Source organism: Blennius ocellaris (assembly GCF_963422515.1).
Source record: "Blennius ocellaris genome assembly, chromosome: 6".
Taxonomy (NCBI): domain Eukaryota; kingdom Metazoa; phylum Chordata; class Actinopteri; order Blenniiformes; family Blenniidae; genus Blennius; species Blennius ocellaris.
The window spans coordinates 2,490,483-2,508,714 of NC_137655.1; the positions used below are offsets into that span (position 1 = coordinate 2,490,483).

Consider the following 18,232-nt stretch of genomic DNA (forward strand, 5'->3'; position numbering starts at 1 on the left):
AGGCGCTGATTGGCTGCGGAGGAGGAGGCGTCGGCAGAGCGATGTCCAATTAGGATTCAAGGGGCGTGGTCACCGCGGCGCGGGATTTTGTGAGGTCACCCTCAGCAACGTGGAAAAGGGGGCGTGGCCAGTATTTATTTATTTATATATTGCCGTCATGAAAGTGGAAGCAGACTTTGCATAAAAATGTGTTTTAAAGTTTCATAACTACACAAAACCTCTACGATTCGAAAGGAGCAGCAAGAAGAACATATGTCTTGCATTAATCTGCCTCTTATGTAAAAAATGAATAAATAAAAAATAGTAATATACAATTAACTCAGTTTAAATGTGTAGAAATATATCTTAAGAGTGTAAAAACTACTAAAGACTAGATTCACTCACTGGGCTTTTTAAGCATTTCGGCACAGACAATTCAAGATGTTGAGCAATTGTCCATACTCAAAGCAATATTTAAATTAAAGTGGAAAAACCAACGTGTTTGTGTGGTTTGGGAAAGTTTTGTCACGTTGTTCGAACGGCCCTAAACGACATTTCGAGATTTAAAATTAGCAGTTGCCAGATATTTGAGTGAGTTTCAAAGAGGTTGGCACATATTTGTTATTCACTAATGAAATAAGATCCATAACCGAAGAGTCACATTTACATAACTTAAACACTGTCTCACTGTAAAGACTCACACATTGAATTAGAAAAATAAACGAGATAAATGAATTGCAGTGGTAAAAAAAAAAAAAAAAAAGCATCCATGTGCTCAAAGCGTCGTTAAACAACAAACAGATTCCAGGTAGAAGTCATATTATCCAGGTTTTCACTTTCGCTTGTAGGGTTTAAAAAAACACCATTACATTCAAATTTATTGGCCCAAATCCAGCTTTTCTTGATTTTCCTCCATTTGAATATTGGATCATATGCGCTGCATTCAGCAATCTGCTGTGTCTGTGTGAGCTGGACTGGCTCCGCCCACATTTCCATCTGTTTATCCAAACCGTCCCATGCAGCTCCTCTACAAAGCAACTTGGAATCTAAACTGAAGTTTTCTGCATGGAAAAAAACCATGACTCCTACTCTGCTTCATTTGTTTTTTAAAACTTTACTTTCAATAAACAAGCACAGTCCCTCACATTTGTGTTTTTGGCTTTAGTTGTTTAATAAAGCTAGATATATATATATATATATATATAATATATTATAATATATATAAGTATATATAATATATATAGACATAGAGTAGATATATAGATGTATATTATATAAGTCAAACTATTGCTTCTTTATGTGACGAAACATGAAAGAGGAAAATACCACTTGCTACCACAAGAGGGTCTCTCTCTCTCCCTCTCTCTCTCTGTCGTCTCTCTCTTCTCGTATTCTTCTCTTCTCTCTTCTCCTTCATCTCTCTCTCTCTCTCTTTCTTCTCTCTCTCTCTCTCCCTCCCCTCTCTCTCTCCTCTCTCTCTCTCTGTATCTCTCTTTCTCTCTCTCTCTCCCTCCCTCTCTCTCTCCTCTCTCTCTCTCTCTCTCCTCCTTGAAGACTTCATCTGGTTCAGTTTCTGCTGCACCTGAGGAAAGAAGCTTCTAAATGTGTGTGTGTGTGTGTGTGTGGTTGTTGTTGTTGTTGTTCCACTGACACCCCCCCCCCCCCCCCCCCCCCCCGGCTCAGGTCTGTCTCCTCTCTGCTGACGATGAAGATCAGTGGACACTTGACGCTGCTCGGTCTCCTCGTGCAGGGCTGTCCTCACGTGAGCTCCGCTCTCCCCCCCCCCCCCCCCCCCCCCCCCCAACACTCCCCCTTTCACCCCCCCGGGCGGTGTCAGCATGAGGAAAAAACGCACTTTGTCCCCCCCGTGTGCAGGTGGACGCCGTCCCCCCGGAGTGCGATCCGGACTTCATTCTGCTGCAGGATGAAGTTTCCTGCCTGGAGCTCCTCAGGCCGAACAGCAGCAGCAAGCTCGCGCAGCCCCGCGGAGCCAGGTGAGCCGCGCACACCCGTGACGTCATCGTCGTCGTCTGGACGTTTTTATTTTACCAGCTGATTTAGTCACGAGTGAGCTGAAAACCCGGTCAGTCCGTTTACAGAAATCAACTGGGGATTCATCCGATCTTAAAGACTTTTTTTTTTTTTTAAAGTGGCACTGTTGACGTTTTGTCTTTGTGAGTTTAAAAGTCTTCAGAGATGTAAAACGTCGTTGTCGTCCAGCGTCTTAGCGTCTTTAACGTCTTGGTTTTGTCTTGACTGTGCTGTGAATGATGCGAGACAAATAGTCTCAGTCTCAGTCTCAGTCTCAGTCTCAGTCTTAGTCTCAGTCTCAGTCTCAGTCTTAGGTCTTAGTCTTAGTCTCAGTCTCAGTCTCAGTCTCAGTCTCAGTCTTAGTCTTAGTCTCAGTCTCAGTCTCAGTCTTAGTCTTAGTAAAAGTCCTGACTTTGGTCTCAGACCCTTAAAAGTCCTGGTCTTGTTTGCTGGTCTTGACCACTCAAATCTAATAATTTTATCCAGGTAATAATAATAATAATCTTCTTTAAATGACGTTAAAATGTACTTGTAACTTAAATATGTGAGACGCCGTCGACGTTGAATGTGATTAAAACTTTCTATTGTTTCGTCGACTGTAAGAATCCAAACTCTCTGAAACGGAGAATCGACATTTAGACCATCGTCAATTTGTCCTCAGTTGAAAAGTGGAGATAAACAAACTGTCAAAGAGTATTTAGTGACTGAAGCTTTTTTTATTTTTTATTTCTGCCTCACTTCCACTGAAGTCATTTTTGTAATGTAATTGGTGCTTTCTATTATTATTATTATTAATATTATTATTATTATTATTATTATTATTATTATTATTATTATTATTATTATTATTATTCACATGCTTTAGATTATTCCCCACAATTGGAGTCTCCACCTCTCTGTGCTCCACCTTTATTGACAATGTTGTAATTACACTCTTTCAAAATAAGACACTCCGGGTTGTTCTACATAATTACATTAATGCTGTCAATCGTTTGAAAAAAACAAACAAACTAATTAATTGCACAATTTTTCTGTAATCATTGCAATCAATCGCTTGGAATTATCTATGGAATTAATGTAGACTCAACACATCTATAATATAATATAATATAATATAATATAATATAATATAATATAATATAATATAATATAATATAATATAATATAATATAATATAATATAATATCATATCATATCATATCATATAATATAATATAATACATCATAATAAAGTGCTTGGGAAATAATCAAAGAGCAAAATATATCAGCAGCACCTCAGAGTTCACATAGCATTTTATTTCCATAAACTTAATAGCATCAGTGCAGCCATTAGTTTGAAAGACACTGGAAGGAATGCAGAAACGACCAAATAGGATCAGCGGTGTGATTAAGGCTTAATTGGATCTAATTGGATCATTAATCATAATATTTCTGAAGAAGAGAGTCGGGTCATACGAGGAGGGGAAGTCCAACATTTTCTCCTCCAGCTGGAACCACATGTTCTAGTTGGTCTTATTTTAGGTTAAACTTCTCTTTATTTGCTTACTGTCACTCATATTGTTCTATTTGAGGCGAAATTTAAACCCGTCAAAACTTTGAAAATGAACATAAATCCGAAAATGTTAAAATGTGAAACTCTGTAGCCTCTATTAACAGTATAAAGTCTTTCTCATCAAAGTTTTATCAACAGGAATCAAATAAATACATAAAAAATTTCCCAATTTCCTTTTTTTTAATTTGTCTCAGTTCAGTGAGTTCCTCCTGCTCTGACGTCTGTCAGTTTCGGTTTCACCGGCACATCCTAACGTCTCGTCTCGAAGTACTGTGCTGCCATCTAGTGGCAAAGAGTATTTACGCATGATTACTCTGCAACACACTGTCGGCTGTGAGAGCAAATGTTGTTTTAGAAAAAAACGGGAAATTGTATAATTTCCCACGGCTCAGCTGACGAGATCTCGTGGAAACACAAAACACTGCTCTATAGAACCTGCGTGAGCTGTGTCCTTACATTCATAATCAATCAATCAATCAAATTGTCTTTGTATAGCCCTTTACAATAACCCAGTGGTACCCAAAGTGCGTTACAACAAAGCTATAAAAACAATACATTAAGAAATATATACAAGAATAATACATTAAAAACAATAAATAAAACACAGGTGTGACTGGTGGAGGAGCGACGGTGCTGCAGGTTGGTGGAAGCCTTCCAGAAATTCATAAAAACAGAGCATACAGAACAAATACCCCAGACGGAGTTAAAAGCCAACCTAAAAAAAAATGGGTTTACAGCTTTGATTTAAAAATGCCGAATGGCAGCAATGTCAAAATTGCTTTGTTTGCCAGAATGGGGGACTCCTTGGCAGTCGCCAACCAAAAACTGTCCAAAGGCAGATCAAAGCTTCGCTTTCATCCACGACTTTGTCTCCTGCTCTGACGTCTGTCAGTTTCGGTTTCACCGGCACACCCTAGCGTCTTGTCTCATAGTGCTGTGCTGCCATCTGCGCTCTCAGAGCCGACAACGGCTTTTTTAGATAAAAAAAAGTGAAATTGTATAATTTCCCACGGCTCACCGGACTAGATCTCGCGGAAACACCAGTGTGCCGCGACGCAGTGGTTGAAAAACACTGGTCTATGCAACCTGCGCCAGCTGTGTTCTTCCATTCATAAGGTACGTCCATGTCGTAGAGGTGAGACTGAGTCATGAACCCCACAGAGACATAGTGTCCACTGCTGCTAGAATGAGAGGACGAGGACGTCCAGTCCGGTAAACCAGCCTTAAGCTGGATGTCAGCAGCCCGTCACTCTGGAAGTGAGACTGATGTTCTGTTTTCGTGAGCCGAAAGGCTTCCAGCCGCCGAGAGCGAGGGTTTTACAAGACGACCACGGTGTGAAATGACATCTCACGGTGCCTCGGGAAGGGTTAGGGATGGACTTTTTGTCAGCGGTGCGGCGGGTAATCCCATCACCCCGCCGGCTAACTGCATTAGCGGCAATAAAACTGCCTCCGTGGCTCCTTGTTGTCGCCGGTCCAACTGAAGGCCGCTCGCATCCTGAGCCGATGCCGACGGCCGTGTCTTTACAACGACATTACACAAGTTTGGAGTTCCACGGGGTTTATCGCTACGTCACGTACCGTACCGACGGCGGACTGCTAATGCAAAAACACGACAAGCTTCAGAAAACTAGCAAATTAGAGAAAACACTACCAAATAAAAAAAAATAAAAAAAACACCACCAAATAAAAAAAACACAAACAAATAAAAAAACTCCACCAAAAAAAACAAAAAACCACAAACAAATAAAAAAACACCACCACCAAAAAAAAACAAAAAAACACCACCAAATCAAAAAAAACACCACCAAATTAAAAAAATTAAAAAAGCACCACCAAATCAAAAAACAAAACCAAATTTAAAAAAATACCACCAAATAAAAAAAACACAAACAAATAAAAAAACACCAGCACCAAAAAAAACCAAAAAAACACCACCAAATAAAAAAAACACCACCAAATCAAAAAAATCAAAAAAGCACCACCAAATCAAAAAACAAAACCAAATTTTAAAAAATACCACCAAATCAAAAAACACCACCAAATCAAAAAAAACACCACCAAATTAAAAAAATTAAAAAAGCACCACCAAATCAAAAAACAAAACCAAATTTAAAAAAATACCACCAAATAAAAAAAACACAAACAAATAAAAAAACTCCACCAAAAAAAACAAAAAACCACAAACAAATAAAAAAACACCAGCACCAAAAAAAACCAAAAAAACACCACCAAATAAAAAAAACACCACCAAATCAAAAAAATCAAAAAAGCACCACCAAATCAAAAAACAAAACCAAATTTTAAAAAATACCACCAAATCAAAAAACACCACCAAATCAAAAAAAACACCACCAAATTAAAAAAATTAAAAAAGCACCACCAAATCAAAAAACAAAACCAAATTTAAAAAAATACCACCAAATAAAAAAAACACAAACAAATAAAAAAACTCCACCAAAAAAAACAAAAAACCACAAACAAATAAAAAAACACCAGCACCAAAAAAAACCAAAAAAACACCACCAAATAAAAAAAACACCACCAAATCAAAAAAATCAAAAAAGCACCACCAAATCAAAAAACAAAACCAAATTTTAAAAAATACCACCAAATCAAAAAACACCACCAAATAAAAAAAAAACACCAACAAATTAAAAGACACCACCAAATCTAAAAAACACCACCAAATCAAAAAAAACACCAACAAATTAAAAGACACCACCAAATCTAAAAAACACCACCAAATCAAAAAACACCACCAAATCAAAAAACACCACCAAATCAAAAAAACAAACAAATAAAAAAAATCCACCAAATTAAAAAAAATCCAAAAAACACCACCAAATAATTATTATTATTATTTTTTTTTTTTTAAACGACCAAATCAAAAGAAAAAAAAACGCCACCAAATCTAAAAAACAAAAAACAAACACTACCAAATAGAACAAACCAATTAAAAAAAAATATGATTTGGTAGTTTTTTCTGAAGTTTGTAATGATTTGCACTTCCATCTCCAGACTCTACATCACCTCTACATCTACACCCACACACTGCGTGGTGAATAAAAAAATAACGTAACCTGATCGGTTGTGTGTGTGTGTGTGTGTGTGTGTGTGTGTGTGTGTGTGTGTGTGTGTGTGTGTGTGTGTGTGTGTGTGTGTGTGTGTGTGTGTGTGTTGCCCTCAGAGTGTGTTGGCTGGTGGGACCTCATACACTGCTGGCCTCACGCCGCCGTCGGAGACGTGGTGTCACAGCCGTGTCCCAGCTTCCTGCACTCCTCAGGTCAGTGCTGACTGCCTCCGTCCTGACACACACACACACACACACACACACACACACACACACACACACACACACACACACACACACACACACACACACAAACTGGTTTCAACGTCAACGTCAAACATGCTAGGAAATGTGTTGTTGTTGTTTTTCCTCCCGTGTGCAGGACGGGTGTTCAGGAACTGTACCGAGCACGGCTGGACTGAGCCCTACCCTCCACACCACGTCGCCTGCGAGTACGGCTCCAACCAGAGCCTTCCCCAGGAGGTGAGGCAACGTCGATGAACTGCAGTTAGGCTCCGACGACCTTTGACCCCGTCACTTCCTGGAGTTCAATGGAAACAGATAAAGACAAAACCGTCCCGGAAAATTTCACGCAAATCCGGTCCAAAGTTGCTAACAACTTACGTGCATACAACCCAATAGATAACTAGAGCTACACTCGGTAGAGCGCAAGCCTGCGCTAGCGCCACACGTGTTAGCCGTTAGCTCATATCGACGCTGACGAGCATGTGTGTGTGTGTGTGTGTTGGTCCTCCCCCAGGTGTTCTGGTCTCAGCGGTACTTCCTGTGTGTGAGGGTCATGTACACGGCGGGCTACGCCACTTCTCTCGCCTCGCTCACCGTGGCCGCTGCCGTCCTCTGCCTCTTCAGGTCAGTCGTCCAACACTTTGCCCGTATCTTTACCTCCGATTTTAAATTTAAAAAAAGAAGAAAAAGAAGAAGAAGAAGAAGGAACACCGTCGGCAAAACAAAGAGTGTTGGCATGGGAGGAAATTGCAGATTGAGTTAAGGTGGTGAATTAATTTGGTTAAATTAACGCGGCAGGAGGAAGTCACATTCGGCGTCTCGCAGGAAAAATCACATTATGATTCATGGACGACTTTTAAGATGAAATCTCGTTGTTTGTTTCCAGTCGGGGGGTAAAAACAAATCATTAAAACACGTCATTAAAAATAAAATTAATATAAAAAAAAACCCAGAGGAAGAAATTAGGTGTTTTGACAGCCGGAGAAATTATAAAACACGTTGGAGGTGTAAAATGTGAAACAACTGGAACAAGTTGTTAAAATAAGAAGGTTTGTTTAAGAGATGACGATAATAAAGATAAGAAAGGTGCAGCAGGTCTGACGTGAGATTCTCTTTTTCTTTTCTTTCTAAAAATCGTCTTTATTTGGGATCGTTTCACAACGAATACAGAACTTTCATCTTCATTTTAAATTCAATTCAACTTTATTTATATAGCACCGAAGACAACACAGTCATTTCTGGATTTTTTTACAAAGATAAATAAACATATATATATATATATATATGAAGCTGCAGAAGCAACTGATGATCGTCAAGCAGCCATTCTATTTCTTCTTCTATGGTTTGCGTGTGTTTCTGTGGCAGCTACAGTGCCACCTACAGGCCTGGTGTATGTACTACATCATGTTGAGACGTGTTCACAGTGTTTAAAGTTTTTTTTTTTTTTTTTAAACGAAAGGGACAAAAAAGCTCATTTTGTCTGGTGTGAATAAGGCTTGAAGTTTAAACTCCGAAGAGATATTGAACATAAAGTTCCTCAGCATTCACACCCGACAAAGTCCTGAGAGGCATTTTGACATTTTAACCAAAGAAAGATGTGATTTTCCAGCATCATGGATTCATTCTCAGAGAGCTTTTAATTTGAAAAGCTTTAAGCTGATTAAAAAAGCCCCGCTTCTCTCCCCCTGCAGGGGGCTCCACTGCACGCGGAACTTCATCCACGTGCAGCTCTTCCTCTCCTTCATCCTCCGAGCCGCCCTCATCTTCATCAGGGACCTGGTGCTCTTCTCCACCGAGGACTACTTTCGCTGCGGCGTCTACCCGGTACGTGTTTCTGAACTGGTGGACGTGAGCCTGAAGGAACATCACGTCTCTGATGATCGTCCGTCCAGCAGGACAAGTCCTCCCTCGTCTCGTCACCACATCAAAGCAGTGATCACACAATAGAGACCCGGTCGAGTTTAATCATAGAAACCTAGAAAGATTTGTAAAACTCAGTTCCAAATCAAGTCATTCACAAACTTCAGTGTGTCTCTAGCCTTAATCCACCACTTTATCAGGGACTGTTTAACTACCAATTAACCACCAATTAACTACTGATTAACCAAGGATTAGCTACTGATTAACTAAGGACTAACTACCGATTAACTACTGATTAACCAAGGATTAACTACCAATTAACTACTGATTAACTACTGATTAACCAAGGATTAACTACAGATAACTACTGATTAACCAAGGATTAACTACTGATTAACTACTGATTAACCAAGGATTAACTACTGATTAACTACTGATTAACCAAGGATTAACTACTGATTAACCAAGGATATACTACCGATTAACTACAGATTAACCAAGGGTTAACTACCGATTAACTACAGATTAACTACCGATTAACTACAGATAACTACTGATTAACCAAGGATTAACTACCAATTAACTACAGATTAAAAACCCTATAATGCCAAATGCATCAAATTTGATACAACCATTTCTGAGGCCTGTTGCATCACCCTATGGTAGAAACTTCACTCAAAACCCTCTTGTAGCCAATCTGATACTTGTCTTCTACCCCCTGGTGGATACCTTTATCACTACAACAATTCAGACACAGCACAGTGGACAATCCAAGATGGGCACTTTCAGATGGTTCCCAACTCACTGGATCAGGGTCAAGAAAATTGGAATTTTTATGATTTTCCAGTGACATTTTCTATGACATTTTTAATAATATTCTAACATGAGTACTTAATCTGTTGAAGCAAGTTATAATTACTTACTTTTTTGCATTTTAGTATATAGTAAAATCGTGCATAAAATTTGTGTTCAAATTTGATACTACAGGTAAAAAATGGAATTTAGTAGTAAATCCCCCAATTGTTATTATCTTTTATTTCTTGGTGCAATATGCATTATATTGATCATTGTGTGTCACAAAAATGTTTTGATCAATCAATTACACATAATACAGATTGAAATGTGATATTTACAACAAATAATTGCACTCAAAAATGGATAAACCTGTATTTCTTTATATGGCTAAACGGTACAGCGTTTAAGATGTCCTATGCTTACTTGATGGCAATTCAAGTGATGTAGAGGAGTTGATGTAAGAAGATGATAAGGTTTGGGATAAAGATTGGGCCCCTCATGCAGGCTTTGAATGAGAGAACTCTCGTACTAGTAGTAGCAGCGATGAGGAAGATAAAACTCTTGATGATGGGTTGGAAGAGGAGGGTCTAACAAGGTCACAGGCAACAAAACAGTTCTGGTAGAAGGGCACAGCATGAAGGATGAATAAGATCTGAGGAAACAGGGAAGAGGGTCCATGGATTACAGAGTCAACCAACCCAACGTAATAGTTGTAAGGTGGTGTGACAACAAGCCCGTCAACCTGGTGTCCTCTTTTGTGGGCATCACTCCACAAGACCACTTGAAACACTGGGAAGATCAAAAAATATGTCTTGAATCCCAGACCATCCATCGTGGAAACACACAACAGATTCATGGGGGGGGGGGGGGGTGCAGATCTTATGGATATGCAGTCTGCCCTGTACAAATATAGTTTCAAAACCAGAAGATGGTACTTGTACATCTGGTGGCATAGTGCCACAGTGGCACTCACCAATACTTGGTCCCTGTACCAAAGAGACCTGAAGGCCTAGAGAAAAATGTCCTGCCCCTGAGAAGAGTTCAGGCATGGGTTAGCATTTCCCTGGTAAGTGCAGTAAAAGCAAAAGTCAGGGTTGGTGGACCATGGTCCTGGTGGTCCTCTCCACCACAGTCACCAACATCACCACCACCACAGAGGAGGTGGCGATCCACCAGTGTGCCTCCAGATGTGAGGAGAGATATGGTAAACCACTTCTCATCCTGGGAAAAGCGACAAAGGTGCAAGAACTGCACAGGACACTTTCCCCATATGCGCTGTGGAAAATGCAACGTCCATCTCTGCCTGAACAAGGATAGAAACTGTTTCCATTATTACCACATGGCATCATAAAAGAAATGTCTTGGGAAACAGTCACAGTATTAAAAAATTAAGAGGCAGATGTTCTTGTTGTATTGCCTGAACTGCTATTTTCATGCTTACTACTGTTCATAATACAAGAAAAAGTTACGGGAAAAGGTAGCATTTTGGAAAAAATAATAGGCTAATGTTCTAGTTAAATAGCCTTAACTGATGTTTTCATGCTTACCACTGTTCATAATAAAAGAAAAAGAAAGAGGCCTAAAGAGGCTGACGTTTTTGTTGTATTGCCAGAACTGCATGTAATGCCCAATGTATCATTTACGATACAAAATGAAAAACATATTTGCAAATAATTTTTTTGAATTTTTTTTTCAGATTATGTGTAAGGGCCTAATATAGGTTCCAGATTCAAAAAATCAGAATTTTCTGACCATTATTTCTGGGGTCAGGCATTACAGGGTTAACTACAGATTAACTACATATTAACTACCAATTAACTACATATTAACTACAGATTAACTACCAATTAACTACATATTTACTACTGATTAACTACCAATTAACTACATATTAACTACCGATTAACTACCAATTAACTACATATTAACTACAGATTAACTACCAATTAACTACATATTTACTACTGATTAACTACCAATTAACTACAGATTAACTACAGATTACCTGGGAATCGGAGCATTTTAGATAGATAGATATTGTATATACATACTCAGTACTGAGCTATCTATCTATCTATCTATCTATCTATCTATCTCTCTCTCTCTCTCTCTCTCTCTCTCTCTCTCTCTCTCTCTCTCTCTCTCTCTCTCTGCTGCCCCCTGCAGGTGAGCTGTAAAGTTGCCACGTCTCTGTCGAACTACTGCATCCTGGCGAACTACAGCTGGTTCCTGGCGGAGGCTCACTTCCTGTACAGCCTGGTCAGCGCGTCGCCGCGCCGCCACCGCCGACGTGTGTGGTGGTACGTCCTCCTCGGCTGGGGTACGGCCTCCATCACTCCTTCATCGCCGTCACTCACTCACTCACTCGCTCATCACAGTCACTCATTCATCGCCATCACTCGCTCATCACAGTCACTCGTTCATCACCATCACTCGCTCATCACAGTCACTCGTTCATCGCCATCACTCACTCACTCGCTCGTCACAGTCACTCGTTCATCACCATCACTCGCTCATCACAGTCACTCGTTCATCGCCATCACTCACTCACTCGCTCGTCACAGTCACTCGTTCATCACCATCACTCACTCATCACAGTCACTCGTTCATCGCCATCACTCACTCACTCGCTCATCACAGTCACTCATTCATCGCCATCACTCACTCACTCGCTCATCACAGTCACTCGTTCATCGCCATCACTCACTCACTCGCTCATCACAGTCACTCGTTCATCGCCATCACTCACTCACTCACTCATCACAGTCACTCGTTCATCGCCATCACTCACTCACTCGCTCATCACAGTCACTCATTCATCGCCATCACTCACTCACTCGCTCATCACAGTCACTCGTTCATCGCCATCACTCACTCACTCGCTCATCACAGTCACTCGTTCATCGCCATCACTCACTCACTCACTCATCACAGTCACTCGTTCATCGTGGTGGTTTGACGGCGGCCGTTCTTCCTCTCCAGGTTCTCCTGTCGTCATCATCAGTGGCTGGAGCTCCGCCAGGTACCTGCATGAAGATGAAGGGTACACACACACACACACACACACACACACACACACACACACACACACACACACACACACACACACACACACACACACACACACACACACACACACACACACACACACACACACACACACACACACACCGCTCGTCTGGCTTCAGCTCTACCGACGTATGTCTACCAGAACAACAGCAGTGACTATTTGAAGACAACCTGCACGTCAACCTCAATAAAAACCAACTAAAGGACTAAAACCGATTAACTAACTGGTATAGAAATACGTTATTAGAATGTATTCAGGGAGTCTGACAGTCGATTAAACAAGTAACAAGTATATATGTGTCATAAAAGCATTGTGGCGTAGAAAAGCAGAACATAATGAGTTAATTTGAAGGGAAACTAAAAGAAATTGGTGTAAAATACAGTGGGTTGTCTTCGTGTGATTTGAGCGTTGTTTTGAATTATCGTGGAGTGTCCACACGGGGGCGCCCTCCTCCTCAAACCCTCCTCTCTGTCTGTTTGTGTGTGAAGCTGCTGGGAAACCAGAAGAAGTGAGTGGATCTGGTGGATCCTCAGGGTTCCTGCTCTCGTCTTCATCACGGTCAGTAATGTTAAATATATTTTATTACCTTCACCAAGAAATCCTCCATTTTTGTCTGCATGTATATATTAATTGAAGTTATTAAAATGTGGAACTAGAATATGAATGAATAAATAAACAGAGTGAGATTAGTGGGATTAACAGTAGTTCTGGTCTGTTTCCTGTGTTTCCAGGTGAACTTGGTGTTTTTCTCCTGCATCATCAGAGTCCTGGTGGAGAAGTTAAGAACACAGGAGCTGCCTGGCACTGAGTTCAGCCAGTACAGGTACAGGTACAGGTACAGGTACAGGTACAGGTACAGGTACAAGTACAAGTACAAGTACAAGTACAAGTACAGTGAAGTAAACTGACTGCATTCGCTCACTTTTCATTGTCCTCCGGTTGCTGAGCGACACGTGAGGCTGCAGGTGGATTTCCTCATAGAGACTGTGAGAATGAGACGAGTTCACTTCCACCTGGAGACCAACATGAGATATGAGACATACAAAGTATGTCAGTAAGACAGTAAAGGTCACAGGGGGCGGAGTCAGAGACCCACCTGAACAGGAAGAAGGTTATCAAAGGTCGCTGGGGGCGGAGTCAGTTACTCGCCTGAACAGGAAGAAAGTCAGTAAAGGTCACAGGGGGCGGAGTCAGTCACTTACCTGAACAGGAAGTCAATAAACATCACGGGGGGGGGGGGAGTCACTCACCTGAACAGGCTCAACGTCATTAAATGTCACAAAGGGGCGGAGTCAGATACTTACCTGAATCGAAGGTCAGTAAAGATCATGGGGCGGAGTCACTCACCTGAACAGGAAGTTATAAAGGTCAAAGGGGGCGGAGTCAGTCACTCACCTGAATAGGATCAAAGTCATTAAAGATCACAGGGGGCGGAGTCAGACACTCACCTGAACAGGAGGTCAGTAAAGGTCACAGGGGGGCGGAGTCAGACACTCACCTGAACAGGAAGTCAGTAAACATGACAGGGGGCGGAGTCAGACACTCACCTGAACAGGAGGTCAGTAAAGGTCACAGGGGGCGGAGTCAGACTCTCACCTGAACAGGAAGTCAGTAAACATGACAGGGGGCGGAGTCAGACACACCTGAACAGGAGGTCAGTAAAGGTCACAGGGGGGCGGAGTCAGACACTCACCTGAACAGGAAGTCAGTAAACATGACAGGGGGCGGAGTCAGACACTCACCTGAACAGGAGGTCAGTAAAGGTCACAGGGGGCGGAGTCAGACTCTCACCTGAACAGGAAGTCAGTAAACATCACAGGGGGCGGAGTCAGTCACTCACCTGAACAGGATCAACGTCATTAAATGTCACAAAGGGGCGGAGTCAGTCACTCACCTGAAGAGGACGGAGGACACGAACACTGACAGGCGTCAACAACACTCAGTCTGAAACAGAACCTGGAACCTTGAACAAAGTACCGTCAGCATCACAACGACTTTACAAGACCTCACCTATTCAATTATTCCACCATTATAAATTCAACAAAAACCTTTTTTCCTGGACTTTCAGTGGCCACACCCCACTTCCTGTTTCCTGTTTCCAAACAGGAAGTTGGCCAAGTCGTCCTTCCTGCTGGTGTCCCTGTTCGGCCTGCACTACGTCGTCTTCGCCTTCCGTCCTCACCAGGACGGCGACGGCGCCTCGGAGGTCTGGAACCTCGTGGAGCTGGCGTTCGCCTCCATACAGGTACGGCGGCGGGAGGCTGGATGCCGTACCGGCGCGGCATCCAGCCTCCCTGCTCTGCTCTGCGTTTCAGGGCTTCGTGGTGGCGCTGCTCTACTGCTTCCTGAACGGAGAGGTGAGGCTCTTCCACAATCGTCTGTCAACTTCTGCTTCCTCTTCACAGTAAAAGTTTCTCTACCGACTGCAGGTGCAGAACGAGGTCCGGAGGCGGTGGCAGAGGTGGAGGATGACGCTGCAGCTGGAGAACCGGAACCGGAACCGGAACCGGAACCAGGGAGGCGCCGCCACCAACATCAGCCTGCTCATCAGAACCGCCTCCACGGCGGAGTCCGGCCGGGCGTGAGCTGGACTTCAACCCCGGAGGTCCAGAGAAGTCAAATGTTTCCCCGAGGAAATAAAAGTCTCCACTAATCGGTTTTATTTCAATGATGTCAGAGGCAGAAACAACCAGACACACGAGAAAGAAGAAGTCTTATGGAAGTCAAACTGTGCCGTCAGATTCCGAATTCCAATTTATTTTTGGCGGTTGAATTTTTTTGCGGTTGAATTTTTTTACAGCTGAATTTTTTTTTTGCGGTTGAATTTTTTTACAGCTGAATTTTTTTGTGTGTTTGAATTTTTTGCGGTTGAATTTTTTTACAGCTGAATTTTTTTTATGGTTGAATTTTTTTGCGGTTGAATTTTTTTTGCTGTTGAATTTTGTTTACAGCTGAATTTTTTTGTGATTGAATTTTTTTTGCGGTTGAATTTTTTTACAGCTGAATTTTTTTGTGTGTTTGAATTTTTTGCGGTTGAATTTTTTTACAGCTGAATTTTTTTTATGGTTGAATTTTTTTGCGGCTGAATTTTTGGACACATTGAATTTTTACACACTGAATATTTTTAGATTTAAAAAAAAAATCAGAAGCAAAAAAAAAGATACGTACTTGAAATTAGACAGCTTTTTAAAATTCAAAGTCTGATTTCGATGGTAAAAAAAATTCAGAGTTATAAATTCGAATTCAGAATCTGATGGCACAGTTTTACTTCCATAAAGAAACCTGCAGTTTGTTTTCTTTCTTTCTTTCTAATCTATTTAATTTTGGGGGGGGGTGTAATGACGAGGTGCAACCAGCAGGTGGCGGTAATGCAACTTTAACGATGTAAACGCCCGTTAAACCCAGAAGAAGATTTCTTCTTCGTGTGTGAATAAGTTTGTGATTTCACAGTGTCGAGTGACATCCTGTGCTGTTTTTGTCTAATACTTTAGATAACATTGCACTTTATTTAAGTTATTGTTTCTATTGTCATCATATGAGAATATTAAAAATGTAAACAGTTCCACATGTTCATAATGTCATTAAAATGTGTTTGTCAGAATCGATATAAATTCACCAATTAAACAATGTGTGCTTTAAATTACACGCAGTGTATTTTGGTCCATCTGGAATTGCTGGATTTGTCCACGTATCACATCATTTCATCAGTTTAGGAATGTTTATTTTCACTTTTTTTTTTTAAACGATGCAGATTCACTGGGTTCTTTGTAAATACGCAAATTAGTCACTAAACTATTTCATAGTGACGAAAACATCCATGAAAAGGGATTATTTCACTGCTTCTTCTATGTGTGTGAGACAGAAAAGTCCTGAGATGGAAAAGCATTAAAGTTATTAGCATTTCTCGTGTCTTGTTATTAATGTTTCCTTGAATCTGGAGTCAGAAAATAAACTACGAGATAAAGGTTTGACAGATTTCTGTCGTTAAAGATGAAAAAGGGAAAAAATGTGGTTGAAATGCTGTGAATGAATATTGCAATTAATAGAATGTCAATCAAAAAGTTTAAAAAAAAACTGTCTTTAAGTAAAGTAAATTCAGCTAAAGTTGTCAAAAAATATAAAATAACTCCAGACATTGTTCTTGTTGATCGATTCGAACTGGAGTTTAACTTCGTACCCATATTTTTATTCACATTTTTTTTTAATCTATCTACATCTGGTCTGTTTTCCCAACGTGCTGCAGGTGACAGTGACATCTAGTGGACAGAACCGTGTACTGCAGGAACCAACGTCAGAATAACCTGTTTGTCTTCATCAATTTATGTGTTTTTTTGGTTGTTTTTTTTTGAGAGAATGATCTGTAAAGTGAAATGACCAGACGGAGGAGACGTGGAGACGAGAGGGTTTTGTTGTATTGAAATGGCCGGACTGTGTTCTGGAGGGGGGGGGGGGGGGGGAGGGGGAGGTGGAGGGGGGGTGTGAAGGCGGTGCTCTGTAGGCTTTAAGGCGTTTTTCATGGCGGCGGCGGGCGAGGAGGCGGTGAGGCGTCCTCCACCCCGTCACCCACAGAGTCAGACTCCATACTTCTGCTTCAGCTCCTCCACCAGGGCCACGTACTCCGTCATGGCGTCGTCTTTGCTCTTCCCTGAAGGAAACGCCCACAACAATCATCAGAATCATTGTTTTCTACACGCCGCCGACGCGTCACGACAACAAGGAGGGAATTTACAGCTGGGAATGTAACAACGTGCCGCATTGTGATTGAATTAAATAAAGTTTCTGATCCACTTTGCTGCGTTTTGCAGTAACTTGCATAAGTTGTTACAAAAAGTGGGTTAAATAATTAAATGCAGCGACTCTTGAAGGAAAAAAAAGAAAAGGAAATCATGTAATTCTCTCATTATTAAACGTAGAACTGTGCACACAGATAAAGGTCAAAGGTTATTAGATGACGTGACAAATTATTGCATTTTCTTTAAAAAAAAAAAAACACATTTTGAAATATGTGACAAGTTATTACAAAATAAGGTGAAAATTGACCACATTATTACAGATGGAGCTCCAGGCTGACCGGCGTTGCCAGGTACGGTGGCTATCCCCCAACTGGAGAGCCAAATTCTCTCACCTTTCAACTTTGTGTATTTCGTGCATTTGAGTGTTTATAGTGTGTTTATTATTATTATTATCATTATTACACACTTAACAGTTTTAACATGATTCAAACAGGCTGAGATTTCAGCCGGTTTGTATTGAGGTGTGAGTTTCACTCTGTTTGGGCTGGAAACAGTCAGATCTGGCAACCCTGGAGAGTCAACAGCCTCTTAAGACTTAGAGAGAATTCCTTGTTGACGTTTTTTTAAAAATGGTGCAGCGATTAATGTGAATGTTAACGATTTAGCTTCCTTTCAAACTGCAGAATTCTTTTTGGTTTTGTTTTTTAAAAAGAGCACTTTGATTCCAGGAGGTAAAATATTTTGTTGTTGGTTTTTTTTGTTTGTTTGTTTTTTTCAAAAGAGCACTTTGATTCCATGAGGTAAATACATTTTTTGTTGTTGTTGTTGTTTTTTATTTTTTTACAAAACAGCACTTTGACTCCAGGAGGTAAAATACGTTTTTGTGGTTGTTT

The 18,232-nt window shown here is 40.9% G+C and overlaps 2 protein-coding genes across 2 annotated transcripts in view; one reads left to right on the forward strand and one right to left on the reverse strand.

Annotated features, from left to right (window-relative positions):
• Positions 1 to 5,068: 5,068 nt before the first annotated feature.
• sctr (secretin receptor) lies at positions 5,069 to 15,191 on the forward strand (the record flags this gene model as incomplete). The annotated part of the gene is made up of 11 exons (XM_080498108.1): positions 5,069 to 5,144; positions 7,018 to 7,118; positions 7,396 to 7,505; positions 8,573 to 8,705; positions 11,703 to 11,856; positions 12,519 to 12,579; positions 13,095 to 13,164; positions 13,338 to 13,429; positions 14,713 to 14,851; positions 14,922 to 14,963; positions 15,036 to 15,191. 11 exons carry the CDS (start codon positions 5,069 to 5,071, stop codon positions 15,189 to 15,191), a joined length of 1,134 nt encoding a protein of 377 aa, XP_080354234.1.
• A 1,803-nt stretch (positions 15,192 to 16,994) lies between these two features.
• The window catches only part of dbi (diazepam binding inhibitor (GABA receptor modulator, acyl-CoA binding protein)), a 4,034-nt gene continuing 2,796 nt past the window's right edge, over positions 16,995 to 18,232 (reverse strand). The window contains exon 4 of the mRNA XM_080498532.1: positions 16,995 to 17,251. Within this exon, the coding sequence (XP_080354658.1) occupies positions 17,178 to 17,251 (74 nt within the window). The 3' untranslated portion in view covers positions 16,995 to 17,177. The remainder of the gene's footprint in view (positions 17,252 to 18,232) is intronic.